At 45.0% G+C, this 16167-nt stretch overlaps 2 protein-coding genes and 1 long non-coding RNA gene across 4 annotated transcripts; 2 read left to right on the top strand and 1 right to left on the bottom strand.

Moving 5' to 3' along the window:
* The first annotated feature begins 4608 nt into the window (after positions 1–4608).
* On the top strand, positions 4609–9024 carry LOC101782097 (nicotianamine aminotransferase A). Of its 2 annotated transcripts, XM_004979796.2 has the most exons (8): positions 4609–4736; positions 4836–5161; positions 7176–7518; positions 7734–7946; positions 8030–8089; positions 8176–8331; positions 8421–8514; positions 8709–9024. In XM_004979796.2, exons 1-8 carry the CDS (start codon positions 4719–4721, stop codon positions 8831–8833), a joined length of 1335 nt encoding a protein of 444 aa, XP_004979853.1. In that variant the 5' UTR covers positions 4609–4718; the 3' UTR covers positions 8834–9024. The 2 variants fall into 2 exon arrangements, with proteins under 2 accessions (XP_004979853.1, XP_004979852.1); XM_004979795.2 differs by having other exon boundaries at positions 4614–5161.
* Positions 9025–9906: 882 nt separating this feature from the next.
* On the bottom strand, positions 9907–11848 carry LOC101781698 (ELKS/Rab6-interacting/CAST family member 1). The gene has a single exon (XM_004979794.4). The coding sequence runs from the start codon at positions 11676–11678 to the stop codon at positions 10092–10094; it is 1587 nt and encodes a 528-aa protein (XP_004979851.1). The 5' UTR covers positions 11679–11848; the 3' UTR covers positions 9907–10091.
* A 2375-nt stretch (positions 11849–14223) lies between these two features.
* On the top strand, positions 14224–15853 carry LOC111258371. The gene is made up of 3 exons (XR_002678984.1): positions 14224–15186; positions 15330–15412; positions 15502–15853. It is a non-coding gene; the product is annotated as an uncharacterized LOC111258371 (long non-coding RNA).
* The last annotated feature ends 314 nt before the right edge of the window (positions 15854–16167 follow it).

The following is a 16167-nucleotide window of genomic DNA, read 5'->3' as shown; positions in this document are numbered from 1 at the left end:
TAGTAAGCTGTAGTGAACTAAAGTAGAGCCTAAAAGATCATACACCTTATGTCCCATCTTTTGACCATAAGTAGATTTTTTCAGTTCTTTTGTCTAAAAGAGAATTCAGTTTTGAAGTAGCAGCATATAGCTCTTGTCGTGGATAAAACATTGATATCAAAATGCCAATGATGGTGTGCCTACTGTTCAGTCAAAGTTGAGCCTTGTTCTGCTACATGTGCAGGTGTAAGGTGTAGTAACTATCATGCGTTCCACCCAGGTTGTTGCTTTGGCTTCATGCCAGAGTTTCAGGAAGCTCACACAAATGAAGTATCACAACCATCAAGGTAGCGTTGTACCCTCCCTGAATACCAGATCAATTGGCATGCATAAACTTGATTCTCTCTCTTGGCAACATGTATTTAAGACCACCTAAAAGGTCTCCCTACGCTGCTACTAGTGTGAGATATGAATTCCTCTTGCCCTCTGGCCAAACCATGTGAAAGGAAATTGATGAACTCTTGCTTTCTTTCTGAACATACTTGAGACATTAGAGAAAACTGAAGCAAGTGGAAGGACATATCCATTCAGAAGCTACTGGAAGGACATATCAGGAACCATTGAGAAATTGAGATTTGAGAGGCAGATAACTGTAAACCGGGTGCTACCAATTCCTGACAAAACTCCAGCAGCCAGGGTGATTCGAATTCGAGAGATCACTGACATCTCCTAGATGCAAGAGCAGCACCAGAAGATGATAGCAGATCCACTCTACTGTTATGAATGTCTGAAGTTCGCCTTGCAAAGGAAATAGTGTACTTTTCCCATCCGCTTTTCAATGAAATAGCTTCATGACTAACAGTAGCAGTGCTGTCTTCGATGTGTACCTTTGACATAAATCTAGAGCAAGAATGAACAAATGTTGAAATAAGTAAATACTGCATGTCATGGCTGTCAGGTGAAAAGGAATGAGGCAGAATAAATAGTTAAGATTATTGTCAAGGATACGGAGGGATCGTCTGAGACAAAATGACAAGAACAACTATAATGCTTAAACATCACATCTAAAAAAACACATTTCTAGAGACGACACATTTTTTCCAGCGTCAGTTGCTATGTCTGAGACAGGAGACTGGTTCGTATTAATCTAACTTCTTATATATTTTAATCAAATTAGTTCTAAGTGATATCAATACTCTCCCAACATTGGTCTTGTCAGGACGTCTCGGAAGGAAGGCAAAGTCTCGTTAATACTGTGTACTTGCAATTTAGAGGGACAGAAAATTTGTCTAGTGAACTGCAGACTTGCGGAGACATCTTTTAGTTCCAGGAGTAATAGTCCTTGTATTTTATTAAGGTAAAATAGGTCATGTTTTGGGCGATTACTGATAAATATCGTGGGACGTATTTGATATTAGCAGTACTCAATTAATCCTATAGTCTGTGGATCAGTTTACGGGCCGTACAAGGCATCAAGTCGATACAAGGTAACTGGTCTTGTAAATAAGGTACAGGGGAACTGATTTTGAGAAAACAGAGGATTCAGATAACACCGTAATGTATTTCTTCTTTGGGCACTCAATGATCTAAAGACAGCCAACAGAAGGATGCAATTAATAACAAATCACCGATTTTAGTCCCTGCACAGCATGTTGCAGTTCATACAGACGGAGCATTTTCCAACGCATACCCCTTCCCCTGCATTCGGACTAGGTAATTTTCATTGCTTCAGTAACTTGATACACTAGAGTTGTTTTGGACGCAAGAACTTTTTGCAAGAAAAGTACAAACGAAATAGTTCGATGCCAGTTGTAGGAAGTACATAGTTTGCCCAGAGATCAAGAGAGCGAAAGAGAGACATATACCGATTGAGCAAAGGATTGGCGGTGATGGTTACTGTTATGAGAATCTTGCAAACAACAGAAACCCTTTTTGCCATCTCTGATCTCTCTGTTGATCTTATAAGCGCAAAGTAAATTGAAATAGTATGAACAGAGTCTTGATCAATTGCTGTATATCAGCATTTCTATAAGGCAGTCGTGCAGTGGCAGCTTGCAGCCACGTTTTTTTCAAATGAGGCAACACGTGCCTGTGAAATGACCACAGGCTTTTCTGAGCACTGTTTTGTTTCCTGTAGCTCCCTTTCAGATTCAGAGTCATATTCATGCCCATACAGCCAATTTTTAGGATGCAAAATGCGCAGACAACTGAACATCAATTTTGCAAAGGTGATGTAGATTTTGTACCCACGCATGAAAGCTCTACTCATGACTTTTTTTCTCATTGGTTGATTGGGTTGCCAATTTTTCCGCACTTCGGATCTTAATTGTGATCAGAAATCAACTTATTAGAAGGGAATTTTCATCAGATCTTTATTTCGCTCTTGATTTCATAAAGAATCCTTTTTTTTCTTGGGTTTCCATGCGATGCACAGCCTCACATTCCGTCAGGGGAATATTAATAGTTCCATGTTAGAAGGGATTTTTTTTGCTTAGTAACACTGTTAGTTCCATTACAACCTCACATTTTTTCATGGGATGCACAAACCTCACAACTGTGGAAATAGCATCCAATGTTAGAATGACATATAGGGCACAGGCCCACTTACTAGTGACATCTTGGCTTTATACCCAACTTGAGTTAACTTTACAGTGTTACTAAGAGAGGATCTTTGCGTCTTGCCGTAGTTGTTGCATTCAGGCATGGAGAAGCACTGACCATATTTTTTATCCCCTGCAACTGCAGGCACAGGAATAAAATCTATCCAGCAAAACAGAAATTGAACTGGTGACTTACAAGACTAGTTCAATCGAATTTCTTTCTGGCACTAGAAAATCACTTTGGTAGAAAATATCCTTGGTGTGCCACTGTTAGGCAACCATTGTTGTAGGGGGAAAAAAAACTTGAAACGATAAAGCATGTATGGCGACGGAGACTAGTAACATACCAGAACAGAAAAGCAGAGCAACGATGGCTATGACAGTGATAAGGATCTTGCCGTGAACAAAAGAGAAGTTCACTGCCATCTCTTGATCAATCTATGATCCAATTGTGATGTCGTTCTATCCGTTCAGATTTGTGGTGTAATTAGAAAAAATGTTCATGTACATTTATAATGGTTCTGGTTGACACGAAATTTAAATTGTAATAAATGAGTTTATGCTGGGACGATATGGAATATCTAAGTTTATGATTCAAATATTGATGTGTTGGTATAAAGATCTCCTTGGAGCTCTTCATATTTAACATATTATGAATGATAAGCATGGATATGGTTTCATATTGTGAACGATAAGCATGGATATGGTTTCATATTATTATTTAACATATTATGAATGATAAGCATGGACCCCATCGCTGGAGCTGTCAGGTTTGGAAGTATTGGATGGGGGGATGCAGAGGTGCCAATCACCAAGAGAGGAGCTGAAAATTCTGATGATCCTACAAGCTTCATCACGAGGTGTGTAGTATGGTGTTACATGACCTTGATCTCAATGTCGAAATAGGCGGGCGCGCCCCGAATACGCTTCAAGACATGTAAAACATGTAACACGAACTATGTTGCTTTGTTTCCTTTCTTAGAAATAAAGCGGGAGAATCTTGACTTAAAAAAATTCGACGGTTGGCGCGTCAGCTAGAAGTAATCGTTGAGATCCTTTTGACAAGTTTTGATGGTAGTCATCAACAACATCCGCTAAATAGACAAATTAGGTGTGTCGTCGCTATAAGATCAATCCGTTCTTTGGTTCTCTAATCACATACGACGCATGGAGGCGGCCCGAGGAATCCTCAGGATTGCATGGCGTGAGCCGCGCAGTGCAAGCGCAGGGAATCCTCAGGATTGCATGCAGATACGTCCAGGAAAAGAAGTTTTTGAATGAATACAGGCATGTTGTATTTCTGTAGCTTACTTATTCTATTCCGATACAGCTAATTAATAATAACAAACATTGTTCAAAACGTACCTACTCTGCCCCTGTACGCATGGATATCGATCGTGACCACTTGCGTTTCGTGGTTGTTGGGCCTTGGGATCCGCCTACGCATGCAACGTCTTGCGGGGAACTCCTTCTCTCTTCTCGTAAAATTTAATGCACAATGTGATATGAATTTAATACTCATGATGTGGCATGAAATTTAATACTTATGAAACTCCTAAGACTGATCTAAATCAAGACGAGGATGGACATGTTTATTGTTGGACATATGAAGCCCAATTATAGCGAAATCATTCTCTAGAAACATTTTTAACATAGGAAATGTTTCTAGAAAACATATATAAACTTGTTCGAAGAAGTTTTTCAGATAACTTTTATAAAAAAAATTCATGAAACTTGTTTGAATATGTTTTCCTAGAAGAAGTTGTCTAAACTATACCGCAAGCATCCCAATAGTTGCACGTAGAAAAAGACGACAACCTGAGTTGCACAGTCCCGCAAGTTTTTGTGAGCTCTATCTGCTGACACGACATGCGTGCTCCTGTTTGCCTTTCCATCCATACCTTGGCACACAGCACAGATCTCATCTCCTGGCTGCTGTGAAAAGTCTGACGAAGCTAGCAGACAAAAGGCTGAGGTTGCGAGTTTCTGCACCACACAACGGCTACAAATACGCGCGCCCCCACACTGTTCAGCTTCAGCTTTCAGCCAAGCTCTAGAAATCCGTGACTTGGACGCACCTGTTCTTCCTTCCAAGATCTCATCTCCCCTCCCTCCTCCCTCCTCTCTCTCCTCTCTCCCATGGCTCCCACTGCTCAGGTACGGCACCAACCTGCAAATGGAAATCACATTTACTTACCAACCATGGGTAGCAGTGAACAGCACCGGCATGTTACCTTCTTGTTCGTTCGTCGTCAGGCGGCAGCACGGGCGGAGGAGAAGACCTGCAAGGCCGTCGCCAACGGCGGCGTTGGCGTTGGCAAGGCGGCGGCGGCGGCGGCGGCGGTGGTGAGGTGCCACCCGGCGCTGGCGGAGCACAAGGCGTCCATCAGGGGCGTGGTGGGCGAGCTGCTGGCGAGCGCCGGCGAGGGCAGGAGCCTCATCTCGCTCGGCGTCGGCGACGCGTCGTCGCACGATTGCTTCCGCCGCGGCGGCGAGTTCGCCGCCGAGGCCGTCGCCGGCGCCGCCAGGTCCCGGGCATTCGACTGCTACGCGCCGTCCTACGGCTTCCCCGCCGCCCGCCGGTGAGTACACGTGCGCCTCGCTGTGCTAGCTGTTCGTGCTTCGAGTAATCGATCGAGCATTCAATCTGCATGCATTGTTTAAATTTTTCTTTTGGTTTTGATGTTGGGGAGTGAAGAAATTGCTGAACTACTGGTGATAAGGTTCACTAGTCCAAGAAATATTTGGATTCTTTTTTTTTATGAACAGAATTGGAATATAATAATGCAGCACGTGACCAAACACTGGCATGATGAATTAATAATGATATTTTTTTATCATGAGTAGATAAATCATTTCAAAAGAGATCATGAGCAGATAAATTCTTATATAATTATAACATAGGTTATTAGCAGGCTTTTTATAAAAGTGAACCTAGGTATATATAGATACTTATATATATTAGGTCACTCTCTTCTGTAAGAAAAAGTCAACAAGAAGCTGGGTTCATGTGAAGAAAATTGCTGAATTGATGATAAGGCTCACTGGTCCAAGAAGTATGCCATCATGATATTTGGATGTTTTTTTTAATAGAATTGGTAATATGGCAAGTGAACAAAAACTTGCATGGCGAATTAAAATTGGTAGTTATCATGATTCATGAATAGATAACGTCTTATGCAGTATAACATAGGCTAGCAGGCTTCATAAAGTGACCCTAGATAGTAGATAGATACATATATAGGCCATTCTCTCCTGCAAGGAAAAGTCAACACGGAGCTGGTTCAGTCTTAGAATATACTCCATCCGTTCTAAATTGCAGGTCGTTTTAACTTTTCTAGATTCATAGATATTATTATGCATCTAGATATATACACTATATTTAGATGCATAATAATATCTATGAAACTAAAAAATCTAAAACAATCTATAATTTGGAAGGGTGATTGCATCACTAGCAATAATGTAATGATTACCTATGTTGTACAATTGAGATAGAGGCAATAAGTGAGAATAAAAACGAGAGGTTAATCTAGACTACATCCAAAATTAGGATGTGTCTTGGAACTGTAAAAAATGGTAAAACATAGGAATATTAAAAAAAAAGGCACATTTGTACAAGTTATCTAGATAAGGAGATGCGCGCTATTTCCGGTACGTATCTCATCTATAGAAGATACCAATGTGTAGTGTAACTGTACCAGTCTATACGCTAGTGCATGACAAAACCATCGGTTTAACTGAAACTTTCAACGAACCTACACACGTTCACATCACATATGGCTCCATCATATCCTTCGTACACCGTGATGATGATGTTGCTCTTATCTGTCTTAGTTGTTAATGAAGTGGTATAAACTGACAAAGCAATGCTCCAGTACTACGCAATAATCCTACTGTAACAAAGACAATGATAAGGCGGCTATATGACAACTCGCCAAAGGACAACTGAGGACCACGAAAGCTAAAGAAAGCAAAATTTGGCGCCATCTGGGACACGGCAGCATGGAACTAACATGGCTCCAGTACACACTCCTCTCCATCACACGAGTTTTTTTTTCCCATTGATGAACCGGTCTTGCCCACGTGGCATCCAGGCTCGCCGCCACGTGGACACTCTCAGCATCCTTTTCTCACGAGCTAAACGGTGTCCAGAGTGTCCACCGAACACAGTTCGCCATTTTCCAAGTTCTGAGTCCAGTGCCAGCAGATTGTAAGGCAGTCGTGCAGTGGCAGCTTGCAGCCACGTTTTTTTCAAATGAGGCAACACGTGCCTGTGAAATGACCACAGGCTTTTCTGAGCACTGTTTTGTTTCCTGTAGCTCCCTTTCAGATTCAGAGTCATATTCATGCCCATACAGCCAATTTTTAGGATGCAAAATGCGCAGACAACTGAACATCAATTTTGCAAAGGTGATGTAGATTTTGTACAATTACCACAAATTTTACACGCTTTGAAGGAGAGAAATGATGTTAAATTGTGCATATGCATGGTTTTAAGGATTTTTGTTCTTGGCAACAGCACCAAGCAGCTTGGTGCCCGCCATCTCTGATAGTGCTTGAAGTTAAAATGTGTGCCTGCTGAACCAACAACAGCGCGGTGGCTGAGCACCTGTCCGCCGGCGCGCACCACCGCACCCGCGACTCCGACGTGTTCATGACGGCGGGGGGCACAGGCGCCATCACCGCGATCGCCACGGTGCTCGGCGGGGCTCCGGGGGCCAACATCCTCCTGCCGCGGCCAGGCTTCGCGCCGTATGAGGCCGCCTGCGAGATCGCAGGTGCCAAGCCTCGGTTCTACGACCTGCTGCCGCGGCGTGGGTGGGAGGCCGACCTCGCCATGGTGCGCGCACTGGCTGACGGCTCCACGGCGGCCATTGTCGTCATCAACCCGAACAATCCTTGCGGCGCCGTGTACTCTGCACACCACCTTCTCCAGGTAATCATTTAACTGCAATGTTCATTGGCAGTTTCATCATGAGTAATCCATTTCACTTATCTGATAAAGAAAAACCTTTTCACTTAAGAACATATGAAAAAAGAATCTACTTGCTATGATATACCAGGAACAAATGTACCCCTTGCAGGTTCATACGATCTTCGTGTCCATGCTTCCAAACTGTACAATTGACATCATATCACTGAATTCTGCAGATTACTGAAACTGCAAGAGACTTGGGGATCCCAGTCATAGCAGATGAGGTATATGCACATATGGTCTTTGGTGGCAGCAAATTTGTCCCAATGGCCTCCTTCGCACACATCGCCCCTGTTATCAGCATTGGAGCTCTGTCAAAGAGATTCATGCTTCCAGGATGGCGTCTTGGTTGGTTGGCATTCTGTGACCCTAATGGTGCACTCAAGCATGTAAGGCACTTGACTCTTACCATGTTTTCAAATTTCTCCATATGTGCATTCATATGTAGATTTATAATTTTGATCTTCCAAAGGTCAGAACAGCAACCGAGATGCTGCTGAATGTGACTTCTGGCCCTGCCTCCATAGTTCAGGTCAGGAAACAATTCATAAAAATGACTCAACATGTAAATCAGTGAATACATACATACTAATTCAGGTGAAATTTGTTGACAAATAGGCAGCAGTTCCTGAGATTCTTTCAAATGAACACCATGAGTTCCATCAGAATGTTGTTCACCTGCTTGAGTCTGCAGCTGACACTCTGTACAGAAGAGTGAACCAGATTGAAGCCCTGCAGTGCTACTCAAAGCCTGAGGGCTCAATGTTTATGATGGTTAGTCAGAGTCAGAGATACACCAGATTCAGTATTCAGTAGTTTGCTACTTCCTAATATACAGTATTGTTGTTCACAAAATCCTGCAGGTTGAAATCAACACTTCAATTTTACACGGTGTTGCTGATGACATGGATTTTGCTCGTGAATTGATCAAAGAAGAATGTGTCCTGGTTCTGCCTGGTATAATTCACTAAATTTGTTGTAATATTGTTTATCTAACCTATGTCAAAGTGCTATGGTCTGGGTACTTAAAGCTGAACATTTGTAATTGGTTAGCTTGATATTCTACAAGTTTCTTCATGCTGGCATGCTCAATCTACATTAAATTGATCTGAAATGACAGAGTATATCTCTTTTTCTTTCTTATTTTTCAGGATCTGTCATTGGGTTGAAGAACTGGGTTAGGATATTTTTTGGAGCGCCTGTTAGTTTAATACTGGAAGCCTGCGACAGGATTGAGTTGTTCTGCCGTACGAGGACGATCAAACAAAATGACTGAAAATTTTGACAAGGTACTGAAGCCAGGAAGTAGGGTTTTTGTTAGCCCAGTAACATGTATATGGCTTAATTCTATTTTCTAAGAAGATGTCTTCTTTATTTACAAAATCTGAGGTTTGTATATAAAATCTGAGAAAAACTATCAGATTATTGTCTATAGCTGAATAAAAGGTTACACAAAATTTCAGGAAATGGTGTACATGTATAGCATTTCTTTACTTGTGCCTTTGACTTCACAGATGCAGTACGGTTATTGTCTTTCCAATGATCAGGTGACAAATAAAAAACAGAGCAAGCTAACTTCAAGATAAGATACTGACAGTTCTAATCTGTGCAATGCATCCGAAATTCACGGTAGCAGCAGTTCCAGATATCAAATATCATATTAACAGTTGTAGTCTTGTCGATACTGATACGATGGTATGAAGGCAGTCAAATATCATATCATATTAACAGTTGTACTACAGCAGCCTGACAAGGACAAAAACCAGAAAACTCATGAAAAACTGAGTGACTTGGATTGTGCTAAAACTATTGGCGGGCTGAAACATTTACTAACTAGAGCTTAACCCTATGCAAAAGCAGTGTGAAAAATAAAAATTGTTGTATTTTAAGAAAACACAAGTGTTCTACAATTAGTACCAGTAATGCATTTCTAGTTTTTATATTATTATTGTATTTTTTTCATGTGGCTTATGTTGGATTTTATCTCTAGCCTCAAACCTTTGCTTGGGACTAAGGCTTTATTGTTCTTGCATGGTTTGAAAAAGGCCTCTATCTGGCTAAAAAAAGTTCTAACTTTGTCTGTTTAGTGTGGGACAGGACAGAAACCACAGTTTAACCAAACCAAGGACCAATGCAACAGCCAGCAGGCTTGACGCTAAGCCTACAATGCATGTTACAGAATTAGTGTCTTCTTCTAACTATCCTGATAAATCGTTTAAGAACTACTAAGAATATGACATCAGATTCTTGACTCTTATCATAAGCCCCCAATGACAAATTCTTGTATCCATCCAAGATGCTCTAACCCAAGTGACAAAATTGACCAATGAGCAACAGATGCAAACAAAATTGTCCATAAATAAATTTATTTCATAGTAAGGAGCAGTGTCATCATATACCAAGTATCATAAGTAGGAAGTCTGATTATTCCGAGTAATACATACTCAGAGCAAGTGAACAAAAAGCGAGTATGGTTATTCCGAGTAATACATACTCGAGCAAGTGAACAAAAAGCGAGTAAAAGAGCTAGCTGTTCACCGACTACGGGCGGCGTAGATAAAGGAAGCAGCTGCTATCACTGTCGAGGTAGCTGGGCACAGCCATGTCCAGACTTCATTCTTCCCACTGTGCTCTGCCTCAGCAACTGCAAGCTGCAGCTCCTCAAGCTTTCGGTTCAAGTCATCAGTTTGGAACTCCTTGCCCTCAACTTCTTCCTTCAGTGTCCCAATCTCAAGATCCTTCTTGCCATTACAGACCTCAAGCTCCCCAATAGTCAACCTAAGTTTCTCTGCTTCAGCTTTCTGCTGCTCAAGTGCTTTCAGAACTAAATCTCTCTCACCTTCCAGGCAGGAATTCTTCCCCTCAAGATCATCGCAGAGGGCACGGAGATCAGCCATGGAACCATGGAGTTTCTCCAATTCATCCCTCAAGTTCCCCACCTTAGCATCTTTATCATGAACCATGCTCAATGAAGCATCCTTCTCAGCCTGAATCTGGTCAACCTTCCCTTTCAGTACCTCCAATTCAGCCTCCATCCTTTTCCTCTCAGCATCATGTTCCGCAGCAGCAGCCTTATTCGCCTGCTCCACTGTGTCAATCTCACTCTGGAGCCTAGACACTTCAGTGACCACAGCGCTGTGCTTCTTACCCACCTCCACCACCTTGGCTCGGAGCCTCTCCACGTCCTTGTTTGCAGTGGCCTTCTCTATCTCCAATTCTTCCACCTCCACCTCCAATTCACCTTTCCTAGCATCGGCCGCCAAGAGCTCAGCCTCCAAAGAACTGACCTTTGCCTCCAATTCCGCCTTTTGCGATTGCAGGGTCTCCAATTCCTTCAGCTTCTCCTGAAGCTTCCCCTCCATCTCCTGCTTTTCCCTCTCTGCGTCCCTCTTCAACTCGTTGAAGCTTGATTCCACCTCCGCCTTCTGAGACTGGACGGCACTCGCCGCCGCCCTCGCCACCTCCAATTGCTTCTCCAATTCGGTCATCTCCGCTCGCAGCTCCGAGCTCTTCGCCTCCAATCCGGCGACCAAGGCCTCCAATCCGGCGACTTTCTCGGCCGCCGCCGCCGCCTCGGCACTCTTGGCGTCAATCCGCTCCGAGAGCGACCGGTTCTCGGCGGCGGCAGCCTCGAGCCGCGCGGCGGCATCGGCCCCCGCCGCCGCCTCGCGCGCCGCCTCCTCCTCCGCGCGCCCGAGCGCCTCCCGCGCCGCCGCGAGGCGCGCCCCAAGCGCCGCGCGCTCCTCCTCCGCGGTGCGGAGCGGGGCCGCCAGCGCCGCCAGGAGCACCCCGCGCTCCGCTGCGGCGAGCGCGTCGGCGTCCTCGGAGACCTCACCGAGCTGCGCCTCGAGCGCCGCCGCCCGCCTATGCTCCTCCTTGGCCCTGACGGCGAGCATTCGGTTGAGGTGCTGCAGCCGCTCCGCCTCCCCGCCGTCGCGCTCCGGCGACGAGTCCCGCCCCGCCGCTGCCGACTCCCCGGCCGGAGCCTCGTCCCCGTTGGCCGCCGCCGCCGCCTCCGCGGGAACCGGCAGCAGATCCTGCTGCTGCTCCTCCTCCGCGGAAGCCATGGTCTCGGCGTCGGCGGCGGCGCCGCGCTTGCCCTTCTTATGGCTCCTGCCCATGCTGCCCTGCCCTGCGCCCCCGCCGGCGCGTGACGTGTCCCGCACTAGGGTTCGCGTCAGGATGGTCCCCCACAAAGCCTAGGCTCCCGGAGCTACATAGCTCCGCCGGCCGCCGCCACCGACGCGTGGGCCCGGGCGGCGGGAGGCCGAGAGGTCAGTGGCGCGCGGGTGGGTGGGCGGCGGAGCGGGTGGCGCGACCGTTGGGAAGCGTGAATTCGAAACGGACGGCCGCGATGCGCCGGGGCTTATCGCCTCCCTCCCTCCCTCCCTCCCGAGGATGCGGCGGCCGCACGTGTGGCCCTGCGTGTGTCTTCCTCGCTCGCCACCCGGTTGAAGGGAGGGAAGGGTTGGGTCGAGTGAGCTTTTTGTTTGGGTGGCTGGGGATGTTTGCCATGGATTTTCTTGATCCAAGAAGGATCAAAGGGACATGCATGGGAGGAGTCTCTAAAGATTTCATCGTGTTCTACTCATGTGGTTTGCAAGTAAAGTATATGATCTTCTTATGGTGTTGAGGTTGACCTCTCATTGCTTTCAAAAGAAAAAAGTTGGCCTCTCATTGTCCTTGTAGTATAGGGTTTGAGTTTTTTTTTTTTGGTTTAAACACGATCACATAGATCTTTTTTCTTACATTGATAGCCTTTTGTGTTCTTATCTTATCAATTATAGGATTTCTTATTTCGAACAAAATTATTGCACCATGCTCTCATTATGAGAATGTCTGTTCATTTTCCCCGGCACTCTAGCTAGCTAGGATGAGAATGGGATGGAGTTCATCTCGTCCATCACCGTCCGTTGGTGCAGCAGCAGTCGCCGGTGTGGACATGGCCTGTCTGGAAGCCCATGCTATGGCACCAGGTGGGGCAGTTGGGCTTCACGAGGTTGCTCCGGAGCGTCTGGCATATGAAGTAGTCTGACTCGAATGGAGGAGTGTCGTCAGATGGAACCGCTTCTGCTCCTGCGACTGCAGCTGCATGAGCGCTCATAAGATCGTCCTGTTAACTCCATTATTTTAAAAAAAATAAACTCTAAATGACATTTTCAACGAATATAGTTAAGAAACAATGCATACCCATGAAGAAGAGCAGAGAAACAAGAGTGGCAGCGACAAGGATCCTGCGCAAGATCGCTGCCGCCATTTTTTTTTAATTTTATCTAAGCCTGAGATCTGTTCTGATCGACCTGCAAGGAATATTCAGCATTGCAAGGGTCAAGGCATATATATAGTGGTGTGATTTAGTGGTAGTCCTTAATTGCTTTCCATTAATTGAGATAAGACTTTATTTCCTACTAAAATTTGACATATCTCATCCTAAAATAATTGTATTTCAGAATAGAGGAATTACATGTATACTACTAATAGAACCCGAGTTAGTGGTAGTTCTCAATTGCTACTATGAATTGAACTTCATTAACCTTCCTGCTAAATTTTGACATCCTAATGAGGCACTGTCAGTCACGAGCTCCTGTTGGACTCGTGATGGGCCAGGCTTCAATTTGTTGAGCTTTCAAGACATGTTGAGCTTCGGCCTGCGATGGGCCATGTTTGATTTATCAAAATCGTTGCCTGATTTCACTGTCACCGTAGTAGAATAGCCGTCAACTTTGACCAACAAATTGTGGTTCTGCATACAGAATTTCTAGCGATATAGTGACTTTGAATCATATATATGCTTCAAATAGTTGAGGTAGGAATGGTATAGTGCGAGTTCTCTAACTTTGTCATTTTCAATAATTTTGAAGTTTGGAATTTGGACATGAACAGGATCCTCAGAGTTGTGTGCAAAGGTCTCAACTCTGAGGACTCACAAGCACGCTTTGCTGCTGCCTGTACTGTGCACCCCAGTTCGCCATCAGCATTTCGTCGGACACCACCGCGCACCCGCCGCCCTGCCCGACGGCGGCACCCACATCCTGTTCACGCTCCTCCCCGCGCGCAGAACCCGCTGCCGCTGGGTGCCGCGGGGGGTCCTGGGCGAGTGCCTCGGCGGCGACGACGAGCTGGGCCTCGGGCACCACGGCCGCCTTGGCTGAAGCTACATCCGTGCAGGAATGGAAGAAAAGATTGCATCTTTACTTGAGCCGATCTTCTGAAATTGGAGGATTTAGCTGGCAGTTGAGGAATTGAGCAGGAAGATTGGGCATAAAAAATTGGATTTCTGTTCGTTTGGTTTCGATGTCCAATGAGGAGCGCAGCCGAGCATCGGCGATTGGGTGGCGGCCGCTCAACGCCGCGGCGCGCGCACGGTGAGCGCTCGCGTGGGCGGAGGAAGAAGCGGAGGACGCGAAGGGGGCACCGTCGGGGGGCCGGCGGCGGCGAGACCTCGCCGGCGCGGAATAGGTTTGCAAAATGCCCCCCCGCTTTGGATCGCGATTAATAATCGCGATCCGGTTTTTTGCGGAAGCCCCCCTGGTAGTTTTATACAGCCCTAGTTTGGATCGCGATAAATAGTCGCGATCCGATTTGTTTGCGAAATGCCCCCGGGTATTTGCAGATAGCCCCCCTATTTGGAACGCAATTATTAATCGCGATCCGAGTATTTACAAATTCACCCCCGGGTTTGGATGGCCGGGTCCTTCATCTCCTCCGGCCCGCCGCCGCCACCGCCGTAGTCCCCGCCGGACCCGCGACGCCTGTCCCCACCCACCCTTCGCAGCATCGACCAGCTCCACTCATCTGACTCCCGCAGGAAGCCAGCGATGGCGCACCCCATCCCAGCAAGCAGCTGCGTGCTTGCTTCAGCTCGGGCTGTCCGCCGGGCATGGCGGCCTGTGCCGCACGTCCTGGAGTCGCTCATTCCTCTTAAGCTTACAAACCACTCTGCGCGGTCTTGAATAATACTCTCTTGCTCCTCTTTATGTTCTTGCGATGTGCTGTGCTCTTCTGCAATTTTAAATGATCTAGTGATACTGTTCCCTTATCTTCTTGAGTTGGAATCTTTTTAGAGATGAAAGTTTCCATTCCAATCCTCTTCCAGAGACAAAGTAAATGCCATCTAAGACAACCACAATTTCAATTCTTCCCGGGTAACGTGAACTGAACATCAGTCAGACTCTTCTCCTAGTTTAAAATCAGGATGTGAAACTAGTAGTACAGGCTTTGTAATTTTTTTCTTTCTCATAAGGGCAGTCCGTGCTTGTACTTCGAAAAATAGAAAACTTGGAGTAGTGGTGTGATGTCTGGAACCAAGGGCTACATGAGCATCATAACTGTAACATCCAACTGAAGACAACAAAAATCTGTTTTGTGGATGATAAATTCTCAAACTGAATACAGAGTAGCAGTGCAGTGCGCATTTATGTGAACAATATAATATACAGCTGAAATTCACTAAACGAAATCTTTATATGACTAATTCTACTATGATAAGTAGTTTTTTGTTTAATTTGTGTAGGAAACAGAGTCAACCTTTTTGTCAAATTTTATGATCTCCTCTGTTTGACATTACTAATACCTGTTCAATTGAAGGTTGGTACTGGTGCTCGATCTGAGAAGATAGGGACGTACAAGGTAGCAAGGCATATTTAGTAAATGCCACTTAAGCGTGTTAATGTTGTCTGTTCTTCTTTCTTTCTGTTCTTTTTGGAAGGAGCTCTTCCTATTCTTTCCTTTTATTAATACATTTTAGTAAATTTGATGTCTTTTGCTCATAGGACAACAGAGTGACAGACATCGGTTGAAGATGAATTTTGAACTGACTAGCTTCCTTTTAGGAGATATCAGATCTGCTGTTCAGGTACATTACATGAGAACTAAACTCAGTAAACTTGGCAACAATCAACTGCAAATGATTAACGGTTTCATTCGTCATCGGAACATCTACAGTCTTGTTCCACAATGGAGCAGCAGGAGCACTTGGAGGAAATTGCCACTTTTGTGGGTGCGACAAAGGTATGATCTGTGGAATTGGCCCCTCAGAAGCAGGTCATCAAACAGACGATGTGTTTAAATGGATGAAGGTTGATGGATAAGCTGTACATGAAGAATCCGACAAAACTCAACATAGGCACATTTTTCTGTAGTTCATGGTCATGGTCATGACTAATGTCCCAGAACATAGCAATGCATCTCAGCTTCCCTGTTGGTGGCAGATTATTGGATTATTAGATAACAGACATGATATGCACAATTTTCGATTGCTCCGGTATTCACAATTAAATATACTTCAATTATGCTGTTTCTGTGAAATTCTTGTGTTCCGAATGGGTACATTTTTCTATATCTCTTATATTCCAGTTCCTCATTTGGTTTAAATGTGTAAAACAAATCCAAATATCTATTTATGAAGATTGCTGTACAAATGTGCCACGTTAAGTAGACGACTAGTTGTACAGTTTCTTCCTTCTATCATAATCAAAGCATGTTGCCCATTCGGCTTAACAAATTCACAGCTGTGTTTTTGCGAATCAAAGGGAATTCAGCTCACCATATAGAATTGACAGTTTCAGTTTGAGAAGGATTTGAGCTTGGATTGCAAGTTCACAAAATGTT

Source organism: Setaria italica, chromosome VIII, assembly GCF_000263155.2.
Source record: "Setaria italica strain Yugu1 chromosome VIII, Setaria_italica_v2.0, whole genome shotgun sequence".
Classification (NCBI taxonomy): domain Eukaryota; kingdom Viridiplantae; phylum Streptophyta; class Magnoliopsida; order Poales; family Poaceae; genus Setaria; species Setaria italica.
The sequence above is the reverse complement of the archived record's forward strand: the minus strand, read 5'-3'. Positions and strand labels throughout refer to the sequence as shown.

Excerpts from the sequence above, each read along its gene's own strand:
- LOC101781698 (XM_004979794.4), bottom strand. The coding sequence starts at position 11,678 with ATGGGCAGGAGCCATAAGAAGGGCAAGCGCGGCGCCGCCGCCGACGCC.
- LOC101782097 (XM_004979795.2), top strand. The coding sequence starts at position 4,719 with ATGGCTCCCACTGCTCAGGTACGGCACCAACCTGCAAATGGAAATCAC. Across the intron at positions 7,519-7,733 it reads CTGCACACCACCTTCTCCAG|ATTACTGAAACTGCAAGAGA; the intron begins GTAATCATTTAA and ends TGAATTCTGCAG. Across the intron at positions 8,332-8,420 it reads AGGGCTCAATGTTTATGATG|GTTGAAATCAACACTTCAAT; the intron begins GTTAGTCAGAGT and ends AAAATCCTGCAG.